This window comes from Parastagonospora nodorum, assembly GCF_000146915.1.
Source record: "Parastagonospora nodorum SN15 chromosome Unknown scaffold_6, whole genome shotgun sequence".
Lineage (NCBI taxonomy): Eukaryota > Fungi > Ascomycota > Dothideomycetes > Pleosporales > Phaeosphaeriaceae > Parastagonospora > Parastagonospora nodorum.
Genome location: NW_001884554.1, coordinates 545,080 through 568,864, shown reverse-complemented (window position 1 = coordinate 568,864; position 23,785 = coordinate 545,080). Strand labels below are relative to the sequence as shown.

The following is a 23,785-nucleotide window of genomic DNA, read 5'->3' as shown; positions in this document are numbered from 1 at the left end:
GCTTCTGAGTTGCGCCTAATTTGACTCTAACAGACTGTAATCTATCTGCTCTGTAGAAACTCGCAACAGATCGTATCTAGCCTGCCCGATAACAGAAACGAATCGTCTATCCCAGGTAGCAAGCGCATGTATAATTTCCGGTATTCCTTCATTCGTTAGTCGTTGCTGTTGTAGAGTCGAAGTACGTAGAAAAAGACTTACGGAGCGAGAATGTAGCCCGTATCCCCATCGTTACAGTAATGGGGACAACCAAAATCATAAACGCACATAGGTCCAAGCTCGCCATGTGTTGTTTCTTGCTTAGCCCTAAACGTGGGTTAGAAAGGTAATGTATAGACGGTGGGTTGTGCTTACCCAAAATGTCGGCAATCTCTGTAATCGTACCAGGTGCTCGTTTGTACGTATGTTTGGCAGAACCCTACCTCCTCAGGTGTACAGGGTTCCTTGGCATGAGCGTATTTCTCCAGGCGATCAGGTTTCGTAACTGCGGCAGCGTGCGTAACTGCGGCCAATGCGAGAAAGACTGGAAGGACTTGAGATTGGAATAACATGGTGAAGGTTTGAGACCAGAACAAATGCTTTTGTCGTGTAGACTGTAGTGTAGACTGAAGTGCAAGTTTGGTTGCTTGCGTTGGAAGAACACTACTTGACTGGATTGAAGAGAGGGTAAAGATAATTGAGTTGATAATCAACCTCTATAAATGCCTTCTCCTATGTCGTTCTGACGCCAAGAAAGTTCGGAGTTGGTAGCAATGGCATCCATGGATGCACGTTGAACAGTAACGTGTAAGGTGTCCGTGCATGTAATGCATGGATTCGCATAATACACGCAGAACACCATGACGCATCCATCCCGATCAACCTGAACTTCCAGGAAGCAAGTCATCTGACCATGCGCGTGCTAAGAGTGGCATGCTAAGGGTCTGTGCGCGGCATAACATCAGCTACTAGTAGCTAAGCGAGTTTCTATAGAAACTGCTGCAATTAATTATTAATTAATTGCTAATTAATTCTACTGCGTTGCAACTGCAATTATAATACATACTATACTGCCTTTAAATTTTGCATACTAAGCAGCATACTTTTTATAATAGCTGCTAATAATATTACTATAGTTTTAGACGGATATGTAAGTGCTGCTGTATAAATTTATTAGCAATTTATTAATAATTTATTCTAGAAGCTATATAAGAGATACTAACGCCTAGGAGTGCTCTCTATAGGCATAGGCCTCTTTGCGCAGAATCTAGCTAGTAAGCCTATTCTGTACCTAAGTAAGGTTAGGTGCAGGGTTCTCTTAGCACTAGGAGCGCTATATAGTGTATAAATTAATTATTAATTAATTGCTAATTAATTCTAATAAAGTAATAGAGCAGTCCTTATAGCAGGCTAGGAAACCTAAAGAACTACCTCTTTTAGAACTATAGTCTGAGAGTAGAGGCAGCTAGTAGAGTTAGCTTGCCTACCTCTTATCTTATAATCTAGGAGAAAAGTAATATAAGCGAATTAATTTGCAATTAATTGCTAATTAATTTAGTATTCTAGAGTAATATTATAAATACATACGACCTTACTGCTGCGTTACTGCTTGCTGCATAAGCTAATATTATAGCAGCCTAGGCTATAGTCTCTTAGCTCTTACTATAGCATATAGTGCTGCTGCTTAACAGCGTAGTAAGTTAAATTAATTGCTAATTAATTCCTAATTAATTCTAATAAAGATATAGCTAGACTTAATGCGCATACACGCAGCCTATATAATAATTCTTAGAAGAGTATCTTCCTATAAGAGCTGTGTAGCTGATGCTAAGATTAGTAAGAAAGAGAAGCTTAATAGTAAGTATGCTTATAGCTAAATTAATTAAGAATTAATTAAAAATTAATTGCTAATTTATTATAGAGTATAACTACTTTAGGCTTAGCCTATACTAGCTCTATAAGAATAGAGACCTCTAGATAGAGCTAGCTGCTAAGGACAACGCGCTAGCTAATAAGTCTAACTCTTCTTTATTAGACTTATTATTAAGCTCTATAAGTAGAATTAATTTGCAATTTATTTATAATTTATTTAAACTAATATATAGCTAGGATAAGGATAAGAGTAATTAGGATAATAGTAGTCTTAGGGGTAGTAGCCTTAGAGATAATAGCCTTAGAGATAATAATAAGGACCTCTTCTTTAATTTCAGCAGCGTAAGTAGAATGAATTTAAAATTAATTCACAATTTATTCTTGCTAATATATAACTAGGATAATGATCTTGATAGTAATAAGAATGATAAGTAGCCTAGTAATAGCCTCCTCCTTTCTTCTTTATTAGACTCTAACTCTGTAAGTTAAATGAATTTAGAATTTATTTATAATTTATTCTTGCTAATATATAACTAGGATAATAAAGAGCTTAAGGAAGATTAGGTTGCTAGCTATAGCTTTCTCTCTCTTTCTGCACTAAGCTTTAACGCTAAGAGTGTTGAACCTCCTAGCTCTAAGGTTAGCAGCAGCTTAGTATGTTAAATTAACTAATAATTAATTAATAATTAATTTATGCTAATTTATAACTAGCTAGAGCTCTTATCTAAGTTCTTATATAATTTAGAGTTAGACTAGATATCTCTCTACAGTTCTTCTAGCTTAGGCTTATTCTCTACTTACCTCTTTCGCTTTAGCAACTTCTAAGTTCGCTGCTGTTAGTAGAATTAATTAGCAATTAATTTCTAATGCATTTAAGCCTTTAGGCATTATGTAGAGTAATTAAAGTAGATTCTTACATAACTATAAATTGCCTAATATAAAAAGCTACTTATTTAAATATAGCCTCTTAAGTAAATACCTCTTTACTTACTTCTTTCTGCAATTCTAATAAGGACTATAATAGCTATATGCAATAAGAGCTTAGTAAGACTTATATATATTAATTTGCTCTCTCTTCTGCTGCTTTTCTTTATTTGTTTCTTTATAGATAGGTATCTGCTATAGTAGTAGTAAGAGTAGTTTAGAATTAATTAGTAACTAATTATTAGCAGATACTATGCTCTCTTTACCTTACTCTTCCTCTATCTAATAATTAGCTTTATCTATAGAGACTAATATCTCTAGCTTAACAGCTTCTAGCTGTGTTCTATATGCTAGCATACTCTATTATGCTAAACTAGAAGAGGAACAAATTAAGGATTTATTTATAACTAATTCTGCGACGTAGAGAGTTTGCTCTTAATTAGCTTCTCTTTCTAGAGAGTAATAGCGTTCTATTTTAGCCTAAATAAATATAAGTTCTTCTGCTATTTGCTTTATAGATATTAGCCTACTAGGTGTAACTGCTAGAGAGAAAGAAAGATAATATATACGCATATAATTACTAAGAGCATTACGTAAGGAGAACTTTTTCTAAATTAATTAAGAATTAATTTAAGACTATGCGTTTAAAGCAAAATATTACTTATATAATATATTATATTGCTACCTTTAACTAGAGCTTAATAGAAGAGCTTACTAGCAGTAAGAAGATAGTGCTTCTGATTATCTATAGCTATAAATAGTGTTAACTTAAGCAGAGAAGTAGCTAGTGCAGTATATTGCTAGTAGATTAGCTAAACTATTTTAGAATTAATTAATAATTAATTTAGCTTTAGTGATACTTACACTATTACGCAACTAGTTATTTGCTATTATTATAGTTTAGATTAGGTATAGAGGTAGAGAATAGAGATAAGAGAAAAGTAGATAGCTTTAATTTAGCGTTAAAAACTCTTTATACTACTAGACTATTATAGGTTACTGCATATCTAATCTGCTAAATAATTAATTTGCAATTAATTAATAGTTAGTTGCTTGCAGATCTATGCCTTTCTCTAATTAGGATTAAATGTAAACTGCTTTTAACTCTTCTACTTATCTATAGCCTCTCTTGCTCTTATTATATAATTAACTTATACGTATAAAGTGCTAACTCTGCTTCTTTCTCTATAATTCTAAACTAACGTTTCTCTCTATTAAGAATAGTTCTTTTACGCTCTGCATTAAATTATTAGCGCTTAAGGTTAACTATATTAAGTACTAAGCTACAATTAGTTAGCAATTAATTAGTAATTAATTTAGGTCTAAATAGTATCTTGCTAGTAGAGAGAACCTGCATATAGGTAAGCTTCTAAGAGGCAATAACTAGTATAATCTTATGCACGCTACTTTTTTAGCTTTACTTATCTTTATGCAAGAGCGTAAGCACTTTGCTCTACTTAAACTAAAGTTCTCTAGGCTTTTAAGCATATCTTTCTTATTATCTAATATCTTAATAATCTCCTAAGTAGCTCTACTCTTACAACGCTCTTAAATAAAGTTAAAATTTATTAATAACTTATTTAAGCAAAACTTACTGCTTAGCTCTCTACTTATATTCTTAAGATACCTATCTCTTAACTTAAGTAGCTTGCGTAAGTTATAGCGTATACTAGCTTAGTTATAAGCCTTCTACTTCTAAATATCCTGCTTATCTATATGCATTCCTCTGCTCTCTAATGTTAATTAATTATTAATTAATTAATAATAAATTTAGATGCTATATATATCTTTAACTCTATAAGAAGTATATAGCGTTGCCTAGTGTAGTACCTCTTTAACGCTGCTTATTTAACAGCATTAGAGTAAGAGATAAGAGTATTCTATATAGCTTAGCCTATGCAACTATAGTAAACATTTAAGCTAGCTATAATAACATAGTTCTGCTTATGCCTTGCCTACTCTTCTATAGCATTACTTAATGCTGTAACTAAATTAATTTAGAACTTATTCTAAATTAATTGCTAATACTTATATATTAGAAGATTATATAATTCTATATACTCTATAGCGCTCTTAGTAGTTAAGAGAGTACGTATACGTCTCTACTTAGAGTCTTCTATATAAGGTATATAAGGTATAACTTTATTAATACTATAAAGAAAGTAAATCTTATAGAAGCGTATATAGCTTATAAGCTATTTATGCTACTCTATATAGTTTAGGTTAATAGCAGAGAGGTATTGCCTAAAGCCTATAAATATTAGTTAATTATAAATTAATTAATAATTAATTTACGAACTAGCTATCTGTTTTATATCTATATTAATAGTGATTTCTACACAGCTATTATAGTAGATATGCAGCTATTAGAACTTCTGCCTTAAGAGCTCTTTAATAACCTTAAAGTAGGCTATAAATGCTTTCTTATATATAGCTAAGGTCTAGATATTAGTAATAATACGACTATATATAAAAACTATATTCTAGTAAGATTACTTTGCAATAAATTAGAAATAAATTTATACTCTTTCTATAATTCTTAAGAAATAAAGCAAAGAGAATCTTAGACTAGCTATCTCTAAACCTCTTAAATAACATGTTAACTTAGAACGTGTTCTGCTTTATAAGCAGCTTTGCTTAATCTTTAAATATATAAATAATAATATCTCTATTAATTGCAGGGAGCACGCGTTAGATATAGGCCTAAAATAATTTAGAATTTATTGCTAATTTATTTAGTACGTATGCTTATATATTCTTTATCCTAGTAGTTAGTTCTTTATTTAAATAATATACTCTTAAAGCTACTACTATATAGAAACTTTAGAAGCTTCTTATAGTAAATAAGACGCATAAGCTAGTCTTTATTAGTAAGCGTAGTGCTTAGTTATTCTATAGACTAATAGCTACGCTGTGCAAGGTATGCTTAGAAGAGAAAGGAGAATAGAAAGGAAGCTATAATAATTTAGTAATTAATTAGTAATTAATTGCGCTAAAATGTATTTCTAGTAATTGCAGGACTTAATATAGGCTAAAGAACGCTAATAATTATGTCTATCTTATCTCTGTTAATCTTTTATAGTAAGAGTAGGATATAAGTATGCATCTTAGTTAAGATAACTATAATATATAGAATACGTATAGTATTTACTAGGATAATAATATTAAATATAATATTACATTTCTGCTTAACTATTTAGCTTTAGCCTTAGATATAGTTTATGCCTAAATAAACTTAGAATTAATTAGTAATAAATTTATTAATTAACTTACTATACTTAGAGGTGCGATAGACTAGTAGCTTAACTATTATATAGCGCTCTTAAGGAGGCTTAGCAGTGCTACTAATTAGAGCGCGTAAGTACTTAAGATCTGCATTCTTTAGGATATTTTAAACCTAGTGTTTAGTTCTAGATATCTAGGCATTATATATTATAAGCTAGCATAGAGTACTAGTTAGCAGCTAAATTAATTAGCAATTAATTAATAATTAATTTAGGTAACTTACTGTCCTCTTTAATATAGTAAGCTTAAAGTAGCATGCTTTAGTTAGCGCATTATAATATCTAGTAATAAAGCGCCTTATAAGTGCATTAAAGAAGTTCTTAGCCTTACGCTTTAATAGATTAAGCTTAAGCTAAGTAATAGTGCTCTTGTATTAGCAGATTTTATTATAGAGGTTATTATTAATCTTAGCATAGGAATAAATCTGCAATTTATTATTAATAAATTTATAGGTCTGAACTTCTGTGCAGTGCAGAACCTAGCAATAGGCCTAGGTATTTAATAGTAGATAGAAGGTAGTCTTCTTTTTTATCTTAATAGCCTTGCAGTACTAGAACTAGTAGAAAATTAATTAATAATTAATTAATAATTAATTCGCGCGAATACTTATACTTTTAGTACGCTCTAATTGTATCTTCTATCCTAGATGCTGCATAGCTAAGCTATTTAGTTAGATAATAGATGCATAGCTATTAATGCTAGAGCGAGAGTAGGCAGAGATTACAGCTAGGAATTTAAGGTAGTTAGCCTAGAGAGCGTTGTTATTCCTATTGCCAGACGTTATTATATAACGTTTCTAGACTAATTAGCTATAAATTAATTATTAATTAATTTAAAGTACTTATTATCTCTTTAACCTCCTCTAGTGCCTCTATTATAGGGTCTTTAAGCTGCTTAAAACCTTTAGTCTTATTAAAGTCTAGATTAAAAAAATCTATATTAATGATTAGAACGTTAGTACTAATAATTAGAAAGAAGAGAGAAGAGTTAGCTATAGTAGAGTAGCTTCTAAATTTAAGTTATTAAATTAATTGTAAATGAACTATAAATTAATTAAGAATTAATTCTTAACTCTTTAAATATATACTGTGCGCGCTAATTATGCTAAGAAGGTTTTTATATAGGGTATCTTAGAGAAGAAAATATACGTTGCCTATTAGCGTTAGGGCATGCTATGTCTGGGCACAGGCATGGTCAGATGACCTGCCACCACCTGAACTTCTGAGGTTGTAAACACTTTCGTTTGCGGGACAACCTCGGGACTTAAGCACTCCAAGACCCCACGACGCCTAAATAAAGAAAATGTGAATGGCTTACGGACTCCGCCTGCCCAGCCAATCAACTCAGTATCCTTTAATCAAAGTTACAGCCTACTGGACGCGTCATTGTCACCATGTCCGCCGACGACCGCTACCTAGGTATGTAAACCACTACCGCCGCAATGAGGTGCATACGACGGAACATTGACACTGTGTCCCGAAAACAACCCGTCCGAATCAGCTCCGCAAAGACTACATAACAGCGAGTCAGATCTACGCATTTTTTCTTTCTCGCATACCCCTGCTAAGTTCCAGCATATGCACGAAGCTGCAGTAATACTGCACCGTGGGATGAAACACGCTTGGCATTGATGCGATTTCCAGCCCTACAGCACTGGCAAAACGAAAAGAATAGAGAACTATTCGCAGTAAGGCAGAGATAACACAGATCGAGCTCCATGTTATCTTTTTACTTAATTCTATCCAGGCGCTAACGTGCCCGTGCGCGTGATGCACAGATTCGCGTGATGCACGCAGAACACCAAAACACGTCATAACTTATATATCTTAACACGCGATAACTCTACTAATATAGACCTAATTTAAGCTGCAATTAAAGCAATTAATTTGCAAGAACTAGGAGAATATTTTACGTATAAAGAATATGCTAAAAAGTTTAATATTAATAGATCTGTTGATAATATCCACTGTTGTGAGCATCTCTCGCACGAAGGGATGGCCTGAACGTAGTCACGTGATTCGGGCCGGTAAGAAGTAGCAACTCTATATAGGGGGCCTGCCTCATAGATCGTACAACAAGCAATTAATACCCAATACTCAGTTACCGTACGATCGTACAGAACCTGCTACCTATACGCGATGCGCGATAGATAGCCCATTCAACAGAAATACTAATAAGATGCTAAGAAAGCTATATAATTATCTTAAAGGAGTAAGCGTAAAGCCTTATAAGTAGTTTTCTCTAAGAAGAAGCGTTAGAAATGCATTAGAGATACTATAAGTAGTATTTAAGTTCTACTTACTTTATCTTCTCTACTACTTTAAGTAATATTATATAGCTGCAACGTTAAGCTTCTAAGTAAATTTAGATAGTATAAAATAATTATAAGGTCTTATTTACTAAACTACTAAGAAATCTTATTATAATAGCTATTATACGCGTTGTTATAGCTTTATTTTTGCAATCTCAGAAATAGTATTCTGCGTGCATCACGCGAATCTGTGCATCACGCGCACGGGCACGTTAGCGTACCGAGTCTCAGTCTTGCCGTCAGGAATGCTCCCGCTCCATCTGTGCCTTTGCCTCACTCATCTGCTGCACAGAATCTATCCACAGTCTACTCACCCTTGGCGTAGTGCCCGTGTCCCATGTGCTATCGTTCTCGAGCTGAGCAATCCAACGACGCTCTATTTCCTTCTGCCTTGTTGCATCTTGACTGTTCCAACTGTCCTGAATACGTCTCGCAGATTGGATTGTTTGAGTAGATTGCTCCTGCAAGGCTCTCTCATGCTGCTCAAATTCCCTCTTCATCTCCACAGGCAAGATGCCAAAGCGATTGACGGCAATCCAATCGTCGTAATGCATTTCCGCCGCGTGAACAGACCACTGCCCAGCCTGCTTAAAGTATGCGTTACAGTTCACTGATGGGCACGAAAAATGCTTATTCTCTCCCTTACCGTAATAGTGCCGATCTAGGGCTTCTATCATAAGCAACCAGAACCCGTCTTGTTGTTGCTGGACCACGTTGTTCTTGTGCTGCAATGCCATATATTGTCCTACTGGGCCGCTGAACGGCTTTGTCGGTGGGAGATTAGTTTTCCACGACCTCCCGGATTGGACGTGTCTCCAAGACCCGCATGCCAGCGGCTGATAGAGTGACCTTTGCCATTCTTGTGTAGGTGACAGTAAGTGGCTAGGACGAGCAGTTGAGTTCTTGGTTACTTTTTCTGCAATAAATGCAAATGTGTTTATTTGTAAGGGCGCGCGTCGAACTAGCATATCCCATATACGTGGCACAGGTCGTGTCTCCGTATCTGGCGAACGAGGCGCCCAGCAAGAATTTATAATGACCTGCTTAGCGTTAGGACATCTCTTGAGTAGGCTGTCCCAGAAAGCAGTGATTCGATCCTGCCGGATAACCATGACTCCATCGTGCACAGGGCCAATCTGCCTCTCCGTAGCGGCGTCGCATTCTACAAGGACATTCTCAACATAGCGGAGGAAAGAGAGGTCGATAAAGGTATGCCCTGAGTAAGCACCAGCAATGAGCCAGGCACCTGAAACCTCGAAATAGGCCTCTGGATGGGCCCAAAACAGCCTGGATGCCTCAAAGCGGAGAGGGGACGACACCCGCATCATCTGGAAGAGCATGCAAGGAGAACAGGAGGAAAGGACGTGAATCTGGAGCTCCATTGGCAAGAGGCTGAAATGCGTAAACGAGGCAACTGGGTCGCGTGTGCCTAATAGTGCAGGCTGACGCTGGACATAGGACGAGAACGGCACACGTTCTCCTTTATGTAGCGTGACACGGAGACACTATCTAATATCTCTCGTCCAGGGCGGGTGTGATAACGCCCATCCCCAGCCAAATCTCATGCCAAGCTGAACGACTCCAACAACCACTCACAGCCGTCACACAACTTGGCGCTACTCCAGATCTGCCGCCAGACACCCTGCCGTTCTCAATCAATACATGTAGGTTCGATTACGAATGCTTTGAATACTGGGCGGATGCGGAGGAGCGCGTTTCGTGCATACGCACACTGGCTGTGAGAGGCGATTGCCGGCCCAACTGTGGCTGGCAGAGGATACTGCTTCGAAGGGGGATGGCAGTTTTGACTGATGTTGTGGTGGTGGAGGTTTGGTCCGACGATGGGGATTCACGGCCGCGTAAGCGGGTGTGTACTGCAGAGGAGGTGGCATGGTATAAGGATGGTATTGTGGAGGCTTTGGGAAGGGAGGTGGAAGTGAAGTTCTTCTATGGAAAAGGTATGAAGTGGCTCATCATGCCTGAGAGACAGTCTGGGAGGGCTCGACGGCCTGGGAAGGTCCGGCAGTCAAGTCCGCTCTGATGCGGATAGAGACGTAGCTATCATGAATCAACATGCTCACATAAGATAATCCAGCTACACACCCTCTCAGCAACATGGCAGCAGAGAATCATCTGCGGTTCTAGAGCATGTGCTTCCAGTGTTTCTTGAAGGGCCACAAGCAGCTGTACTCTGACGTCGACATGACCGTGTACGCGAGCTTTTTCTGATAGTCCAGTCTACTATTATGCGAATAGGAGACATGTCCATGGTGGTATAACGCGCTCACATGAAAGCCTAATCTCTACATACTCACAATACCACACTGCCTGACGATATACACATAACCCGTCGTTATTTCTCCATGCTATAAAAGCGCCGCGTACATCTCCATCCCCCTCTATGAACCCCACCAATTCCCTCATCCCATACACAGCACACCCGCGACCCTGACGCCCAAATCCAGCACAGCAAGATGCTCATCCCCACCATCCACCAGCCTCTTATCCGTCTCACTAAAAACCCCCGCCAACCTCACCTTCTTAATATCCTCCACCCTCTCATCAAACATGACCTGCTCATACAACTGACTGACCGTCTGACTCGCACTCCACCCCTCGGCAATCATATTCTCCACGACCTTTGCGATCTCATTATACCGTATACTTTTCGCCGCGGATTTGGGGAACAGCGCATCCGAGAAGGAGGCGAGTGTGGGTGCGGGAATGACGCCTGCGATTTCGGCGATTTGCTCGAGGGAGATTGTGGTTTTTGAAGGCGCGGAGGGGGGGTCAATGTCCATTTCATCCTCGTCGTCCACGACGACTTTCTTCTTCCTGCCTGCTGTCTGCGTCGCGCCCACCAGCCGTGCCGCAGATTGTAAGAAGGTAATCGCTTTCCTTAAATCCCCATCCGCGACACGGACTAGTTCCTCGCTGACCCCGGCGTCGAGCTTCACGTCCTCCAGCTTTGCGATATCATCTACACGTCGCACGGCATTCCCCTGGTCGAGGCTCTTGAAGCGGAATTTACTGCAGCGCGAGGCGAGCGGGTCGATGATGCGCGTGACGTAGTTGCACACAAGACAGAAGCGCGTCATGCGGCTGTAGGTTTCCATGGTGCGGCGGAGGGCGGATTGTGCGTCTTGTGTCATGCTGTCTGCCTCATCCAACACAATAATCTTGAATGGCGGACATGAGTATTTGTCCCGGTAGCGCACCATCTTTGCCTCGCCGCCGTCTTTGTCTTCGGTCATGACGTTGTAGGTCGGCGCGACGCTGAGTTGTTGGCGCGCAAAGTCCTTCACCTTTTGTCGGACAATGCTGATGCCGCGCTCGTCGGAGGCGTTGAGCTCGAGGACGCGCGACTTCATGAGTTCGGGCCCGTAGAGCTGTTTTGCGAGGGCGAGGATGGTCGAGGTTTTGCCGGTGCCTGGGGGGCCGTAGAAGAGCATATGCGGGAGATTGGAGGATTGGAGGGTTCGTGAGAGGATTTGGATGGTGTTGTCTTGGGCTGTGACTTCTGATAGTGTCTTGGGGCGGCTGTCATATTCATGTTAGCTCATGCTGTATGTTTTCATACAGTGCAGCTATACTATTTCTCAACCCATGGTTGCAGACGATTCGATTCTTGCTTGCTCGTGGGAGTCTTTGATGAGCTTGCTTGTGCAGCGGCTTGTTGCCGTGCCTTGAGATTAAAGAAGTCGGCCATGGTTGTGTCTTGTCGAGGTGGAGTCCAAGGTTGCGGGGATCACGATGAAGTTAAAGTGGAACGCGGACGCGACGCGATCTCACATGAGCGCACAGGCCACCAGCCAATCACGTCGACACAAGTCCGCACTGCATCAAAAAGTTGTCATGGGATATTCTGCATTTATCGAGTACTACGCACGCTCAAAGGCTCGCATTTCGGTTGCCGGAGTCCCAGCATGGCTGCACCTTTAACAGCATCGCAAATCCTTAATGCATCCTCTGCTCCATCACCATCGTGTCTCATCCGGTGTCGCTCGATAGTCGTGGAACCTACGGCAAAGCATAGCTGCAGGAATTCTACTCCTTTCCCTTTAAGCTAGCCCCCTTGAGCCTTTTAGCCAACTGTACTGAATCGGAGTCTGAACCATGGGAGGGCTGTCGCATCAGGCGATTTTTCTCGCCTGGGTGAGCAGCCCCCCTGCCGGTTGCGGAAAATGATGGGGATGCATAAGAACGTTTAGGGGGGCGCTCACCACTTTCTTTGAGGATTGTTAGAAGGGTCGCCCATCCTCCAGTGTGCTGGAGTGCCGAGCCCTCTGACGTATCATGCGTTGAAGCGACCTTGAAGAGGAGTGACTCTTCGTCCTGCCGAGAGTGTTAGTGGCGGAAATTTGCTTTGAAATTTATACATACCTTCGAGAGGATACCGAGATTGTGGATGAAGCACAGCATGTGGAAGTTAGAGATGGCGTTGAGGCCGCTTGTAGTGTTGAGTGCGAGACCATTTGCCTTCGCGTTGAGTGACTTGCCCAGAGCTGACACGTCGGGCATCTCGCCCATAATCTCACGGTTCTCGATCGGGAACTTGCCACCGGTGAAGAGCGGGTTTGGCTGTGTCGGGAAACCATGAGTAAGGGTGACGAACAGATACTCCACTGGGAAGTCAGGCTTTGCGTTCTCCTGAACGTTCGCACCGTGTTCGTTTATTCTCCTGTAAAAGACCTCGGGAATGTACCTTGCTCGGTTGAGAGCCTCGTTGTCGTCTTCTGACTGGACCAGCATAACTGAAGGCTCAGCTGAGGGCTCGATGATGTCGGCTCGCACCATCTCCACGGCATCGTTCGAAGCTTGGTATGAGGAGATACCAATCTGTCCCTGGTCGTCACCACTGATTACGCAGGTGACAAAATTGGACCCGAATTTGCCAGTCTCGCTCCACTTGGTAGGTCGAGGGTACTTGGCTTGATACCTGGCGGCGAACGCAATCTCCAGAGACGACAGATAGTACGAGTCGATGTGTCGTTTGCAGATGACAGAGCCATCGCCCTTGTCCGCATCCAGCAGGTCTGTGAAAATAACACCAACCCGCTGAAGCCCGCACTGTGCAGCAATCTCATCAATCTCCTTCTCGTTGTCCCAATCGCCTAATGAGATGCCGTCCAGCTCGTTGACCTGCGGCGGCTCATAGATGGTCTCCACGACGGCCTTCGTGCCTAGAGGTACCTCGGTGTACTCCTCATACCTGCCGTACAAGAACCCTAACCTCTGACATCCCGTGTTTCTCCAAAAGTTAATCAAATCGTCGACAACCTGGATCGAAGCAAACTCGACGTGATCCACCATGCGGTACTCTTGAGGCTTCAGCGAGATGGCACCGGGCTGACATTTTGTGCAGATACCCGCCGGGAATGGCTTGTGGCCGGACGGACAGTCTGGGCGTACGCGGTAGTACGGTTCGGTGAGCGGTGGGATGTACGAGCTTCCGAGCTCCGGTCGGTTCTTTGCAGAGTTGACTTTTCGAAGGTATGAGTGGAACGACAGGTGCTTGATCTTCTTCTCGGCCAGGTACGCTGCTGCGTATGGCTCCAGTGGCATACAGTAGTCGCACATGCCTTTGGGACCATGCGTGCACATCCTTGCATCTCGCTTCCTGTGGATCTTGCCATCTTGTCTGTCCAGCTTATCGTCGAGCGGCGACTGCCTGACTACCTCCCAGGGATTCTTGATGACTTGTGTGGGCGAACCGAGGGGCACGGAGGGCATATCGGAGGCTTCGACGACTTTGCCATTTAGGCGATTGGCGCCGGTGGGGGCAGTTGCATGGCCGTTCGATGCGGTCGACTGATCTTCGAACCCGAGAAAGAGCTGTGCGCCGTGTCTAGGAGGTGTTAGCAATAATGAGATCAAGCTGGAGTGTAACCGTACGATAGCCCAACTTGCTTGAAGGAGACGCCCTTCAGCTCTGATATCTTCCTCGCATCACCTCCCTGGGGGCGGTTGCTAACTGTGACGCTCTGAAGGTCCACACTCTTTGGCAGCTTCTCCGCGATCTGGGCAAGTAGCTCTGGGAACGTCGAATCGGGCTGGACAGTGAGGCGGAACTGTCCCTCCTTACTGACAAACCGGAGTATCATCGTGGTTTAGCGCGTGGTGGGTATGTTTGATGTGGAAGGTACACAGAGCTGCGGTGGGTAAGTTTGTAATGAGAATATCTTCCCTATTGCCTCTGCTGTGGTGCTGAGGGGAAGCTGCAATATGTCTACAGCTACTGTGCAGTAGTGCAGGTGAGGCGGAACTAGAAGGTGCAGGCAGATGTAGGGTGGTGGTGAACGATTACATAGGCGACCAGTCGGCGGTCGAAGGCGGCAGAATGACGCGCGAGCAGGGATGCGTCAGTAGCGCGAAAGCTCCGGTCCATTACCGAATATCTGGCCAGTATTGGGCATACAGACTACAGTTGCGCAGCCGTGATTCACTTCACATACCGTGACCACTTTCCTTCTGCACCTGGAGTTTTTGTCGTCGCATAGTCCACGACAGAAGACGACTTGAAGAAAAAGACAAGAGTCCACCACCTCTCCACACGGTAGCACCACCACCCCCAACCTGCCAAAATGTGGCCCTTCGACCTCGTCGACTGGGTAATGCTCGCCGTGCCCATAGCCTACATCGTCATCCTAATCGGCTCCCTCTCCGTCTTCTCCAACCTGTACCGCAAGCGGCAAATGGCCAGCGCCGCCGCCCTCGAGCCCTGGTTCCCCGCGCACCTGCAACGCAACATCTACCTCTCGCTGCTGCACCAAGAAGACCCCAAGGTACCGGACAACATCCTGAAAGCCGCGCTGTTGCGCCGCGCGACCGAGGACATCCACCGCATTGTGAAGATCAGGAACGAGAAGCAGGCGCTGCAGGTGTTGCTGCAGAGGGGCAGTGTGGGCGAGGATTTATGGCAGAGGTTTCAGCGCGCGGAGAAGGAGATGGAGGAGGAATTGAGGGATGTTGTTCAAGAGGTGCATTCTTCCTGTTTTTTTACTGCAGAACTGTGTGACTAACTGAGTTCCAGGCCAACGCATTCGCGCCCAACTGGGGCCAGACAATCTTCCAATCTGCATCTGAGATGGCGCAAAACACACACATCCGCGAGCGCCTCAGCGAGATCTTCAGCAAGACGGATGAAGAGAAGGCGTGGTGGGACGCACGCAAGGCTACGATTCAGTCGGACTTTATGAAGGAGCTGGATGAGGAGAAGGTCAAGAGCAGCGAGGACGAGGCTGTGCTGGTGCAGGCAGGTGGCCCGACGGGAAGCGTTGGCAAGCAGGGGAAGAAGTAGAATGCTTCCCTTTCGGCGCGACGTGTGAAGTCTGGACGCAAGTGTGTGCGCGATTGAGAGCGTATAGGGGTAGTCAGAAGGGCGTTGATATTGCATTTGCCGGCGCTCAGGTGTTGGCCGATCAGACAGGCAGGTGGTATGGGGCGATTCAGTCGCATGTTTAAGATTCAGAATTTACTCGTATATCAATTGAAATGCTACTAAACGCCAAAGATCCCATGCGCATCTGTTCAAACCAGGTGATAGTACAATACTCGCTCTACTCGCATGACTGCTTTGTCTTACACCACATATACACATCCTTCGCCTGATTCTAAAATGTGGCCACTTACTTCCTCACTGGCCCGCTGACACCAGCACCAATAACGCTTGGGAGCTCCTCGCTGCCCATGGAGTAGAGCATACCGATGGCAGACGAGACCAGGAAAGCGAGTGTCACGCCAACAAGAACGAACAACCAGAACTGGACCGAAATGTCCTTCTTCTGGCAAGCTGGGCCGCCCCAGTAGGTGACCTTCCGCTTCGACTCCATGCCCTTGTCCTCGCCTTCGTGCTCAACAGTCTCGACGCAGGCGCAGCCATAGCAGTCAAGAGTCTGCCTGTCCTTTCCAGATCCCTTGCCCTTGTGCAGAAGCTTGCACTCTCCATGGCCGCTGCAACCGTGCGTTCGCTTCTCGCAGGCAGACTTGCTGTTGAAGCAGCTGGGGAGTATGCCGCGAACGGGCCCGGTGTAGTTGCTGGCTTGGCTGGCGATGACGGGGAAGTCTTCCAGGTCGGAGACGGGAGGTACTGGCGAGGAAGACGGCTCGGAACCAAGAGACATGAAGGCCTCGGGGTTCTCGCGACGTGCTCCGTTGGCCAAGGGGACCGCGTATGTTCCCCAGGGGTTGGCGGTGCGCTTAGTCTGCTTTGAAGAAGCGGGCAGGGTGACAACGGTCACTACCATTCCAGGCTTCGACAAGTTCTCGAGCATTCCCCTGCGGAAATGCGCCAGCTCGGAGGGAGTGTAGTTGTCGCTCTTGTCGACGCGGAAGACCTTCAAATATTCATTGATGGTCTGAAGATGCTTGTCCTTGTGTGATGCTGGGAGCATGGCTGGGAACAAGTGCTCCATCTCCATGCCTGGCCTTGTATGTCTGCTTCTTGGGGTCCGAAGGTTCAGGTAGTGCTGCCGCCTGTCTGATAAAGTCCTCCAGGAGGCGGTCGTTCTCTACTTTCGCGGGAGCACTCGAGATTGTGAAGGCCTGCACGCCGTGGCCATCACCGACGATGACTAGAGCTATCTGTTAGTACATTCGGCATCAAGGCAACGGAGGCGTACCTGAAGCATCCTCCAGCAATTCATCCTCTATCCACATCAGCAGATGCGCCTTTGATTGGTCTGCATCGTCTCCTCCAAACAGCTTCTGCTGCCGCCCCCCGTACGCGTTGATGTGTCGAATGGCCTCGGCGTCTGCGTGTTCGATCGAGTGGAATCGCGATAGGCCCAGCCTCTGGGCGATGATCAGGCGCGCGGTCTCCGGGCTGACGGCGGGGCTTGCTGCAGAAGCTGTGCAGTACAGCGATGAGAAGAAAAGGCCCCAGGACAGCTTCATGGTGGCGCGGCGGAGATGGATGGGGGTGCGGGTGCTGGGAGCTGCGGCGATGATGGCCAACGTCAGTGTTGAGGGAAGCTGCGACTGCAACGGGATTTGCCGCACTTCCGCCGCGGCAGTCCTTCACCCACCGCGCCGCCCAGCGCGACATTGCAGCTCTAGTCCCACGGCAGTCGAGCCAGCGTCTTGCGCCCACGAACATTGATTCGCAGCAAACATTGCTGCTGCCATATCCACACGACGCCTTCATGTCGCCCACACTCACCGCCACCCCGTCATAACATCCATTCCCTCTACTCCCCGCATCCGCCATGTTAAGAGCTCAAGTGCTGCGGAGGACCTTCTCTCTCTACAACAGAGTCCCGTACTCGCGTATAGCGCAATCTGCAGCACGTGACGGTCACGAGTCTGTAACTGTACACCGCGTCCGCATCTCGAGACCCGTCGTCAGTAATTCGTGAGTATGCGCCACACCAGCTCCAAGACACCGGCTGATTTCTACAGTCGTCTAGTCGGCACAATCGCCGTCGCAGCCGCCTTTTGGGGCCTCTCGCGGTACATCAGCGTTGAAGTCGAGGTAGAAAAGGCGGACGCAAAGGGACAGGACCCGGCAAGTCCAGGTGCGATAGGTGGCGCAACAGAGGAGGAGGAGGATGACGACGATACCGAAGACATTCTACTGTTCCTTCCCACCGGTTTCTCGCGACCGAGTCCCAGAACCTTCTACAAGGGGTCAGATCCAGAATGGCAGGAGTTTAAGAAACTAGCCACGGACCGACCCAGGGTCGAGAAGATACGCAGTACGTTTGCCATGTTCCGATTACGGGGTAGAGACTAACATCTTGACAGACGAACTGATATTCATGATGCGCAACATGGCTGAGAAGAACACCGGCTGGACGTCACGTCTCGGCAAGATCGATACCAGCAAAGGAAAAGCATGGATTGAACTGAAGTTTCCCGATGGCCCTCCGCCCAGATACGAACAGCCTGGCCTTGCTTTGACCGGAGACCTGGAGTGGCGGAAAGCGACTCACCCAGTCGAAGACTTGCACCACCAGCGCTTGAACAAATTACTCTTCCCAAGCGTAGTCTCGAACGCACTCTACGCGGACTTAAAGCAGAAGGCGCTTCTATCATGGAAGAGCTTCAAGCTATCTGTGGGACTAGAGCAGAACCCCAAGCCTAGACCCACCCCTGTACCAGGCTCAATACAAGACGAGGTCGCAAAGTTCGTCGCAAGAGGCGAAAAGAAGCCCGAAACTACAGGCGTATCTGCAACGCCAGCAGCCTCAAGTCCTCCAGCAGCCCCAGCAGTCAACAGTACCGATGCAGCCGACCCAGCCTCGTCTCTGAGCTCCCAACAGGCCAAGGAGCTCGGCCTCAATCTCCCCGATCCCAAAAACTTCACCCTCGACCTCACCAAGTTCCAGCAGGAAGTCAAGAAGTCTTCCAAGCCATACAGGCAGCCGCCGCCCCGCGGCAGTTTCCTAGTCATGGGTCTCATCGACATCTATGGCGAAAAGGCGCGCATAACTCTGAATGTCGCGGCGTGGTACGACCCCAAGCAAGGGCGTTATGTTAGCATCAAGACTGGAATTTATAATCTCGTGGATCATAGTCAGAGACCCAGAGGTGGGCCATAGGCTGTGGAAGGGGCATGAGTGTACGATATTAGCATAGCGGGCGCGAGTAGATTGGATCGATCTACGTTTTTTTCGTCTGAGCAGCATAGGATGGCGTCACTGGAACTGGCCAAAGAGGAGCACAGAGCATTATGAGCGTATACCCAATTTTATCATAGTAGAACCCGCTTGTGAGTTTTGTCCCCGTGCTCCAATGATCAAATCCAAAAACTATCAAGATATACAGGGTAGTACTAAGAACATGTGCCCTTTTTGTGTACCTTTACTACCTCGACCGACGAGCTTCTCCGAGCGGACTGTGCGAATACAGCCAAATCTCGTGGATAACATCACAGCCTAGTAGAGGAGCATCATGGTATTTCTAGACTTGCGTCTTATTCACCATCATCAATTTTTATATTTGAAGCTGAAGGCATGGGTTTACATGTGATTCCGCAGCTCCGCAGGGAGTGGGTTGTGGTAGCTCGTGGACAGTGACGTCAAAGTTAAGACATGGTTTTCATGGACTTTTATAACACGTATGGGTGGCAGTTGGCTTCAGGAAGTGTTTGAGAGTCGCGCATGGTCGAGAGAATAGTTCAATCAGTGAGTAAGCAATATATTGTAGGTATCTTGCCATCTCAGCGATTCAGCTGGTCCATGCCATGTAACATACTTCCTCGTCCTATAGATCTTCAACTTGTCCTTTCCCCTTCACGCTCTCCTATCAATAATTCAAGGTCCTTATGGAACACGTCTCTTTTTTTTTCTTGAACATAAAGCTCAGCCATCCTGTCCTCAGGATCATAGGGGCATATGAGGACAAGTGAGGCCTCAACGTCATTCCTAAGACGTTGGTAAGAAGGTTCGGTCCTACTGGTGCGACACAGGTGCCACAGCGTTAACGTTGCGAGGCACGGAGCGCGGAAGTGTTTTGTTCGCAGACGTGTATGCTAGCGAAGTGGACTGTGTCAGTGGCGCATGGCATGCAAATCGTTTCGATCGTGATTTGCTGGCATACGCGGGATATGCCGATTATTACGTTGGTCGCCTTTTCGACTATGGAATATCCGCTCCGCTTTGTCGCTCTTGGAGTGACGATCTTGATGCTGTCGGAGGCCAGAACGTAGTTGTAGATTTGGTTGCGCAGCTCAGAGGGTAGGAGGAGGAGCGGTGAGACGCGGGCGTTACGCGTGTCACTGTTCGCTATTAGAATTGTCGTGGTGCGATGGACTGGAGTCTTACATCAGACCGTCGGCTATCATGAACAACCTGCGGACTTTTCTATATAGGTCTGCTTGGTGGTCTTAGGGCACATCAATATACTCTATACTCTTGAATTTAACAGTAGATTGGTATCGTGTGTGCGGGTTATCGTTGTCTAGCTGGAGGGGAGTTGGTAGGTATGGAAGGGTGAAGGTGTGGGGCATGGAAAGCGTTCCTGCCAAAGTACAAACACAGCCTGAGTAGTGATTACGTAAATGAGCATAAGGATAAACTAAACCATCCATTAAAAGGCCGTGCAAAATTGTCGGTTTTCAAGTTATATGTCCACTCCGATTGATTCACTCACTCGGCTCATCCAGAGACCGGCACTTCGACCTTTCCTCACACTGCTACCTCGCAACCAGTTTCGTGATCGTCTCTCATCTGCATCATCTGCTCTTCCTCCTCCTCCGGTCATCCCAGACTGTACAATCAAACACTCTGTTAAACGTATATGCACCCTCCTCACACCAGGCATGACATCATGTAACGACTCCACCCCCACGATCCTTCAAGTTTCAGAATGCAAATGTTGTGGTACGAAAAAGCGGGGTTGAGGACGATGTATTTACATGTCAACAGTGGGTTCCTAGGCAACGGCGATCGTAACACTACTTCACCTCAACTTCATTGCGGGACCTAGGAGATGAGCTCAATGTATGATGTTCGTCAACTATAAGTTAAAGTAGACAGGATCTTGTAGATGAACTCATACCCTGAAGCTACCCACCGTGTCGTTGCGCTCTGAAACCATCGAAAAAGCCCTGTGTATACCTTCAGGTTATTGGATAGACTATCACCTGTCGGCGAGATTAACGGCGCCGCACATTGAATCCCACCCACTAGCCCGTTCTAATTTACAGGTTTGACCTTAAAAGCGGCTCGCGTATCCTCTCACCGAAAGATGTAGAACATCCAGTGGGCGCAGGCGCCAAGTAATAAAGCTCACAAAAGCAAAGACACTGGATGCCCCCAGCCCATAACCTAGCTTTTCGGAACCAGTGCTGGCGCACCAAGCGGGATGATACCACCGACCAAGCTTCTGAAGACTGCGCCCGCGGCGATAGCGCTTGCTGCATATTGTTCAAAACTATCAATGAAGTAATTTTGCGTGCAGTTCAGTATCATAACTTGTCCAATGCCATAGAAGAACGTGCCTGATATCGAAGCGAACCAGTGCGCGTGCTTTTCGACTGTCCATGCAAACCAGAACAACGATACTGGGATGAATACTGCCCCAATGTTGGCAAGCGGAAGTCGGAATTCTGGCTTGGCTTTGCCGTTGTTCTTGGCTGTGAGGCTCTTGTAGACGGTATCGATACGAGGAACGAGGAACCAAACGGCAAACAAGAAGCCGAGACCAGGTCCAAGGTATAAGAGTCCAACCTTTTCGGTGTCGAAGCCGTATAGGTCTTGGTAAATTGGCTGCATGTTGGTATATATGCTGTACGTTGTGCCAAAAATGAGTGCTTGGTAGACGGCCATTGTTGCCACGATAGGTTGGGCGAAGATCTTCGGCGGGCGTGTTAAAGATTGCGCGATTCTTTGCTTAAATGGGCGCTCATCTTCGCCTTCGTACGAGTATTTCGTTCCCTCCATGTCGGAAGCTTCCTCCTCATATTTCGCCTTCTTTCGCTTCAGAATCTCGGGGGCATAGCTCTCGCGTAGGAAGAAGTATCCGGCCAAAGTGTTGACGAAGCACACGATAGTCATGACCCAGAAAACCCACCGCCAACCGAGTCTTTGGACGATGATCCCTCCAAACAAGGGTCCAAGTGTTGGTCCTAGTAATGGTCCCAAAAGATACCACCCAAAAACACCGGCTCTTTCGCTAGGCACAAACATATCACTGATTGTGCCTCCACCGTTCGCGATGCCAACACTCCCAAAGAAGCCTGCAACACTTCGGACCGTTATAAGGAAGGCGATATTCGGCGCAAGTGCGGTTGGTATTTGGAGGAGCGTGAAGATTGAAAAGCAAGTCAGATAGACGACACGCCGTCCAAATGTTTCGCTCAACGGAGCCAGTAGAAGTGGCCCGATGCCTAGCATAACCACGAAGCCGGTCGTTGTGCCAATGACTGCGGTGGTGGAGCAGTTCAGGTCCTTTGCGATTTCGTCGATACCGGGTGTGAACATAGAGCTGACGAGTGGACTAACGACTGGAGGCACTGCGTGTTAGCAGTGTTTTCCGTGTACACGTAGCCGAGTTTAGTCTTACTTGACATCAACGCGATCACGCCCACGTTCGCCATCTTCCTCCATTTTGCCCATGTTCTTGGGTTCTCCTCTGGGAAGTCTTCAAGGCGAAGGATCTGTTATATGTTAGATGCAAATCGGGTAACTACCTCTGAAGCTATGCACACGGTGTTGCTGTCGCAATCGAAGTCTGTCGATACTATGTATAGCTTCAGATTGTGGGATGAGCTGCTCGCTCCCCGTCGTAGTACACAGCATGTTGCATTTTCAATATACGTACTTCCCGAGATTCTCCTTCTTCACTAAGGCGCTCCTGCAACAACGGTGCTCTTTCACCGCGCGACATTCTTATGATATGCGAGATATCGCGGTCAAGTATTGGAGAAAGACGGAACAAGAGCCACCGCGTGCAAAAGTCGCGTAACACCCATGCGCACTAGCACTCGTCATCAAAGAAATAATGGCCATAGCAAACGGGTGTGGAGCGCGTTTGGGATGCTGACAACTGGAACGTCATCGATCGGAGCCGCGGAAGACATCGACCGACATTCGCGATCTATTTGATGGCCAATCAGACGCATTTACCCTGAACGTCACTTCATCCCTTCGAAGGGCGTGCGATATTATAGCCACGCGCTCGCAAAGCCCGCAATGCGCAAAATCTTCGCTAGCTCAACTTTCCTCCAGCATCTCTCGAGAGCCACTGCGTCGTTTGAAATACTCTCTATCGCGCCTTACTTGAGATTACTCTAGATTGATCACGGCCAGTGCATTAGAAGCATGCATCGTCTCTGTATAGTGCACAAGTAGATTTCTCCCAGTGTTCCTGCCACACAATCCGAAACATTTGTAGAGCTGTCAGTCAAGTTGTGTGGGCATAGCATTACGTATCACAAGTTACGACTTGCGATGGAAAGCGAACAAGGTGCTTAAAGCTACATACGAGGACTTGCTGTCGCAACTGAGGCCTGGCAATATTGCGTACAGCTTCAGGCAATTGTATGCTCCTGTCCATGTTGCGTCGTAGTTAAGATACTCTGCAGTACAAGCCAGGCTGCAGCGGCCTCCCTTACTTATCTCCAGGGCTAGAGAATTGGTTAATATGTCTCCACTTACCCTTTTCCATCGTACAGCATATTCGACCCTGAGCCCTAATCTCTTCACTCAAAGATGTCTTCTTCACCTCACTGTTCGTACAGGTACCTGACCACGAGCTCCCCGGACTCTTATTACTCCTGCGCTATGGATGGGGACAAGACATACGTACTGGTTCACATGCGCCCGCTAATTGAAAGAATAGCATGATAGAACGGTAATTCATGGGGAGAACCAGCCCCACCGTTGCTCCGACTACCCGCTGAGCTTCGCAACTGCATCTACAGACAACTCTTGCCCGACAAAATCTGAGTGATGAACTACACCTCCGAAT

General features: G+C 45.5%; 9 protein-coding genes across 9 annotated transcripts; 3 read left to right on the top strand and 6 right to left on the bottom strand.

Annotated features, from left to right (window-relative positions):
• Nucleotides 1-15: 15 nt before the first annotated feature.
• SNOG_04353 (hypothetical protein) lies at nucleotides 16-551 on the bottom strand (the record flags this gene model as incomplete). Its single annotated transcript, XM_001794720.1, has 3 exons — nucleotides 16-106; nucleotides 202-306; nucleotides 355-551. 3 exons carry the CDS (start codon nucleotides 549-551, stop codon nucleotides 16-18), a joined length of 393 nt encoding a protein of 130 aa, XP_001794772.1.
• An 8,059-nt stretch (nucleotides 552-8,610) lies between these two features.
• SNOG_04352 (hypothetical protein) lies at nucleotides 8,611-8,925 on the bottom strand (the record flags this gene model as incomplete). Its single annotated transcript, XM_001794719.1, has 2 exons — nucleotides 8,611-8,655; nucleotides 8,686-8,925. The coding sequence occupies 2 exons, from the start codon at nucleotides 8,923-8,925 to the stop codon at nucleotides 8,611-8,613; spliced, it is 285 nt and encodes a 94-aa protein (XP_001794771.1).
• A 556-nt stretch (nucleotides 8,926-9,481) lies between these two features.
• On the top strand, nucleotides 9,482-9,804 carry SNOG_04351 (hypothetical protein; the record flags this gene model as incomplete). The annotated part of the gene is made up of 3 exons (XM_001794718.1): nucleotides 9,482-9,492; nucleotides 9,522-9,580; nucleotides 9,635-9,804. 3 exons carry the CDS (start codon nucleotides 9,482-9,484, stop codon nucleotides 9,802-9,804), a joined length of 240 nt encoding a protein of 79 aa, XP_001794770.1.
• A 987-nt stretch (nucleotides 9,805-10,791) lies between these two features.
• SNOG_04350 (hypothetical protein) lies at nucleotides 10,792-14,475 on the bottom strand (the record flags this gene model as incomplete). The annotated part of the gene is made up of 5 exons (XM_001794717.1): nucleotides 10,792-11,901; nucleotides 12,261-12,418; nucleotides 12,595-12,706; nucleotides 12,755-14,219; nucleotides 14,267-14,475. The coding sequence occupies 5 exons, from the start codon at nucleotides 14,473-14,475 to the stop codon at nucleotides 10,792-10,794; spliced, it is 3,054 nt and encodes a 1,017-aa protein (XP_001794769.1).
• Nucleotides 14,476-14,844: 369 nt separating this feature from the next.
• On the top strand, nucleotides 14,845-15,869 carry SNOG_04348 (hypothetical protein). Its single transcript, XM_001794716.1, has 2 exons — nucleotides 14,845-15,351; nucleotides 15,405-15,869. Exons 1-2 carry the CDS (start codon nucleotides 14,956-14,958, stop codon nucleotides 15,669-15,671), a joined length of 663 nt encoding a protein of 220 aa, XP_001794768.1. The 5' UTR covers nucleotides 14,845-14,955; the 3' UTR covers nucleotides 15,672-15,869.
• Nucleotides 15,870-15,999: 130 nt separating this feature from the next.
• SNOG_04347 (hypothetical protein) lies at nucleotides 16,000-17,266 on the bottom strand (the record flags this gene model as incomplete). Its single annotated transcript, XM_001794715.1, has 2 exons — nucleotides 16,000-16,793; nucleotides 16,993-17,266. 2 exons carry the CDS (start codon nucleotides 17,264-17,266, stop codon nucleotides 16,000-16,002), a joined length of 1,068 nt encoding a protein of 355 aa, XP_001794767.1.
• Nucleotides 17,267-17,729: 463 nt separating this feature from the next.
• On the top strand, nucleotides 17,730-18,912 carry SNOG_04346 (hypothetical protein; the record flags this gene model as incomplete). Its single annotated transcript, XM_001794714.1, has 2 exons — nucleotides 17,730-18,066; nucleotides 18,116-18,912. The coding sequence occupies 2 exons, from the start codon at nucleotides 17,730-17,732 to the stop codon at nucleotides 18,910-18,912; spliced, it is 1,134 nt and encodes a 377-aa protein (XP_001794766.1).
• Nucleotides 18,913-19,491: 579 nt separating this feature from the next.
• SNOG_20041 (hypothetical protein) lies at nucleotides 19,492-20,208 on the bottom strand. Its single transcript, XM_001794713.1, has 2 exons — nucleotides 20,137-20,208; nucleotides 19,492-20,090 (listed from the first exon to the last, which is right to left on the bottom strand). The coding sequence occupies exons 1-2, from the start codon at nucleotides 20,154-20,156 to the stop codon at nucleotides 19,793-19,795; spliced, it is 318 nt and encodes a 105-aa protein (XP_001794765.1). The 5' UTR covers nucleotides 20,157-20,208; the 3' UTR covers nucleotides 19,492-19,792.
• Nucleotides 20,209-21,141: 933 nt separating this feature from the next.
• On the bottom strand, nucleotides 21,142-22,431 carry SNOG_04345 (hypothetical protein; the record flags this gene model as incomplete). The annotated part of the gene is made up of 2 exons (XM_001794712.1): nucleotides 21,142-22,312; nucleotides 22,379-22,431. 2 exons carry the CDS (start codon nucleotides 22,429-22,431, stop codon nucleotides 21,142-21,144), a joined length of 1,224 nt encoding a protein of 407 aa, XP_001794764.1.
• Nucleotides 22,432-23,785: the final 1,354 nt, after the last annotated feature.

Bases quoted from the DNA above. Each gene is read 5' to 3' on its own strand.
- SNOG_04348 (XM_001794716.1), top strand. From the start codon at position 14,956: ATGTGGCCCTTCGACCTCGTCGACTGGGTAATGCTCGCCGTGCCCATA. The intron at 15,352-15,404 runs GTGCATTCTTCC...ACTGAGTTCCAG, and splicing joins TGAGGGATGTTGTTCAAGAG to GCCAACGCATTCGCGCCCAA.
- SNOG_20041 (XM_001794713.1), bottom strand. From the start codon at position 20,156: ATGATAGCCGACGGTCTGAT. The intron at 20,091-20,136 runs GTAAGACTCCAG...AATAGCGAACAG, and splicing joins ATGATAGCCGACGGTCTGAT to TGACACGCGTAACGCCCGCG.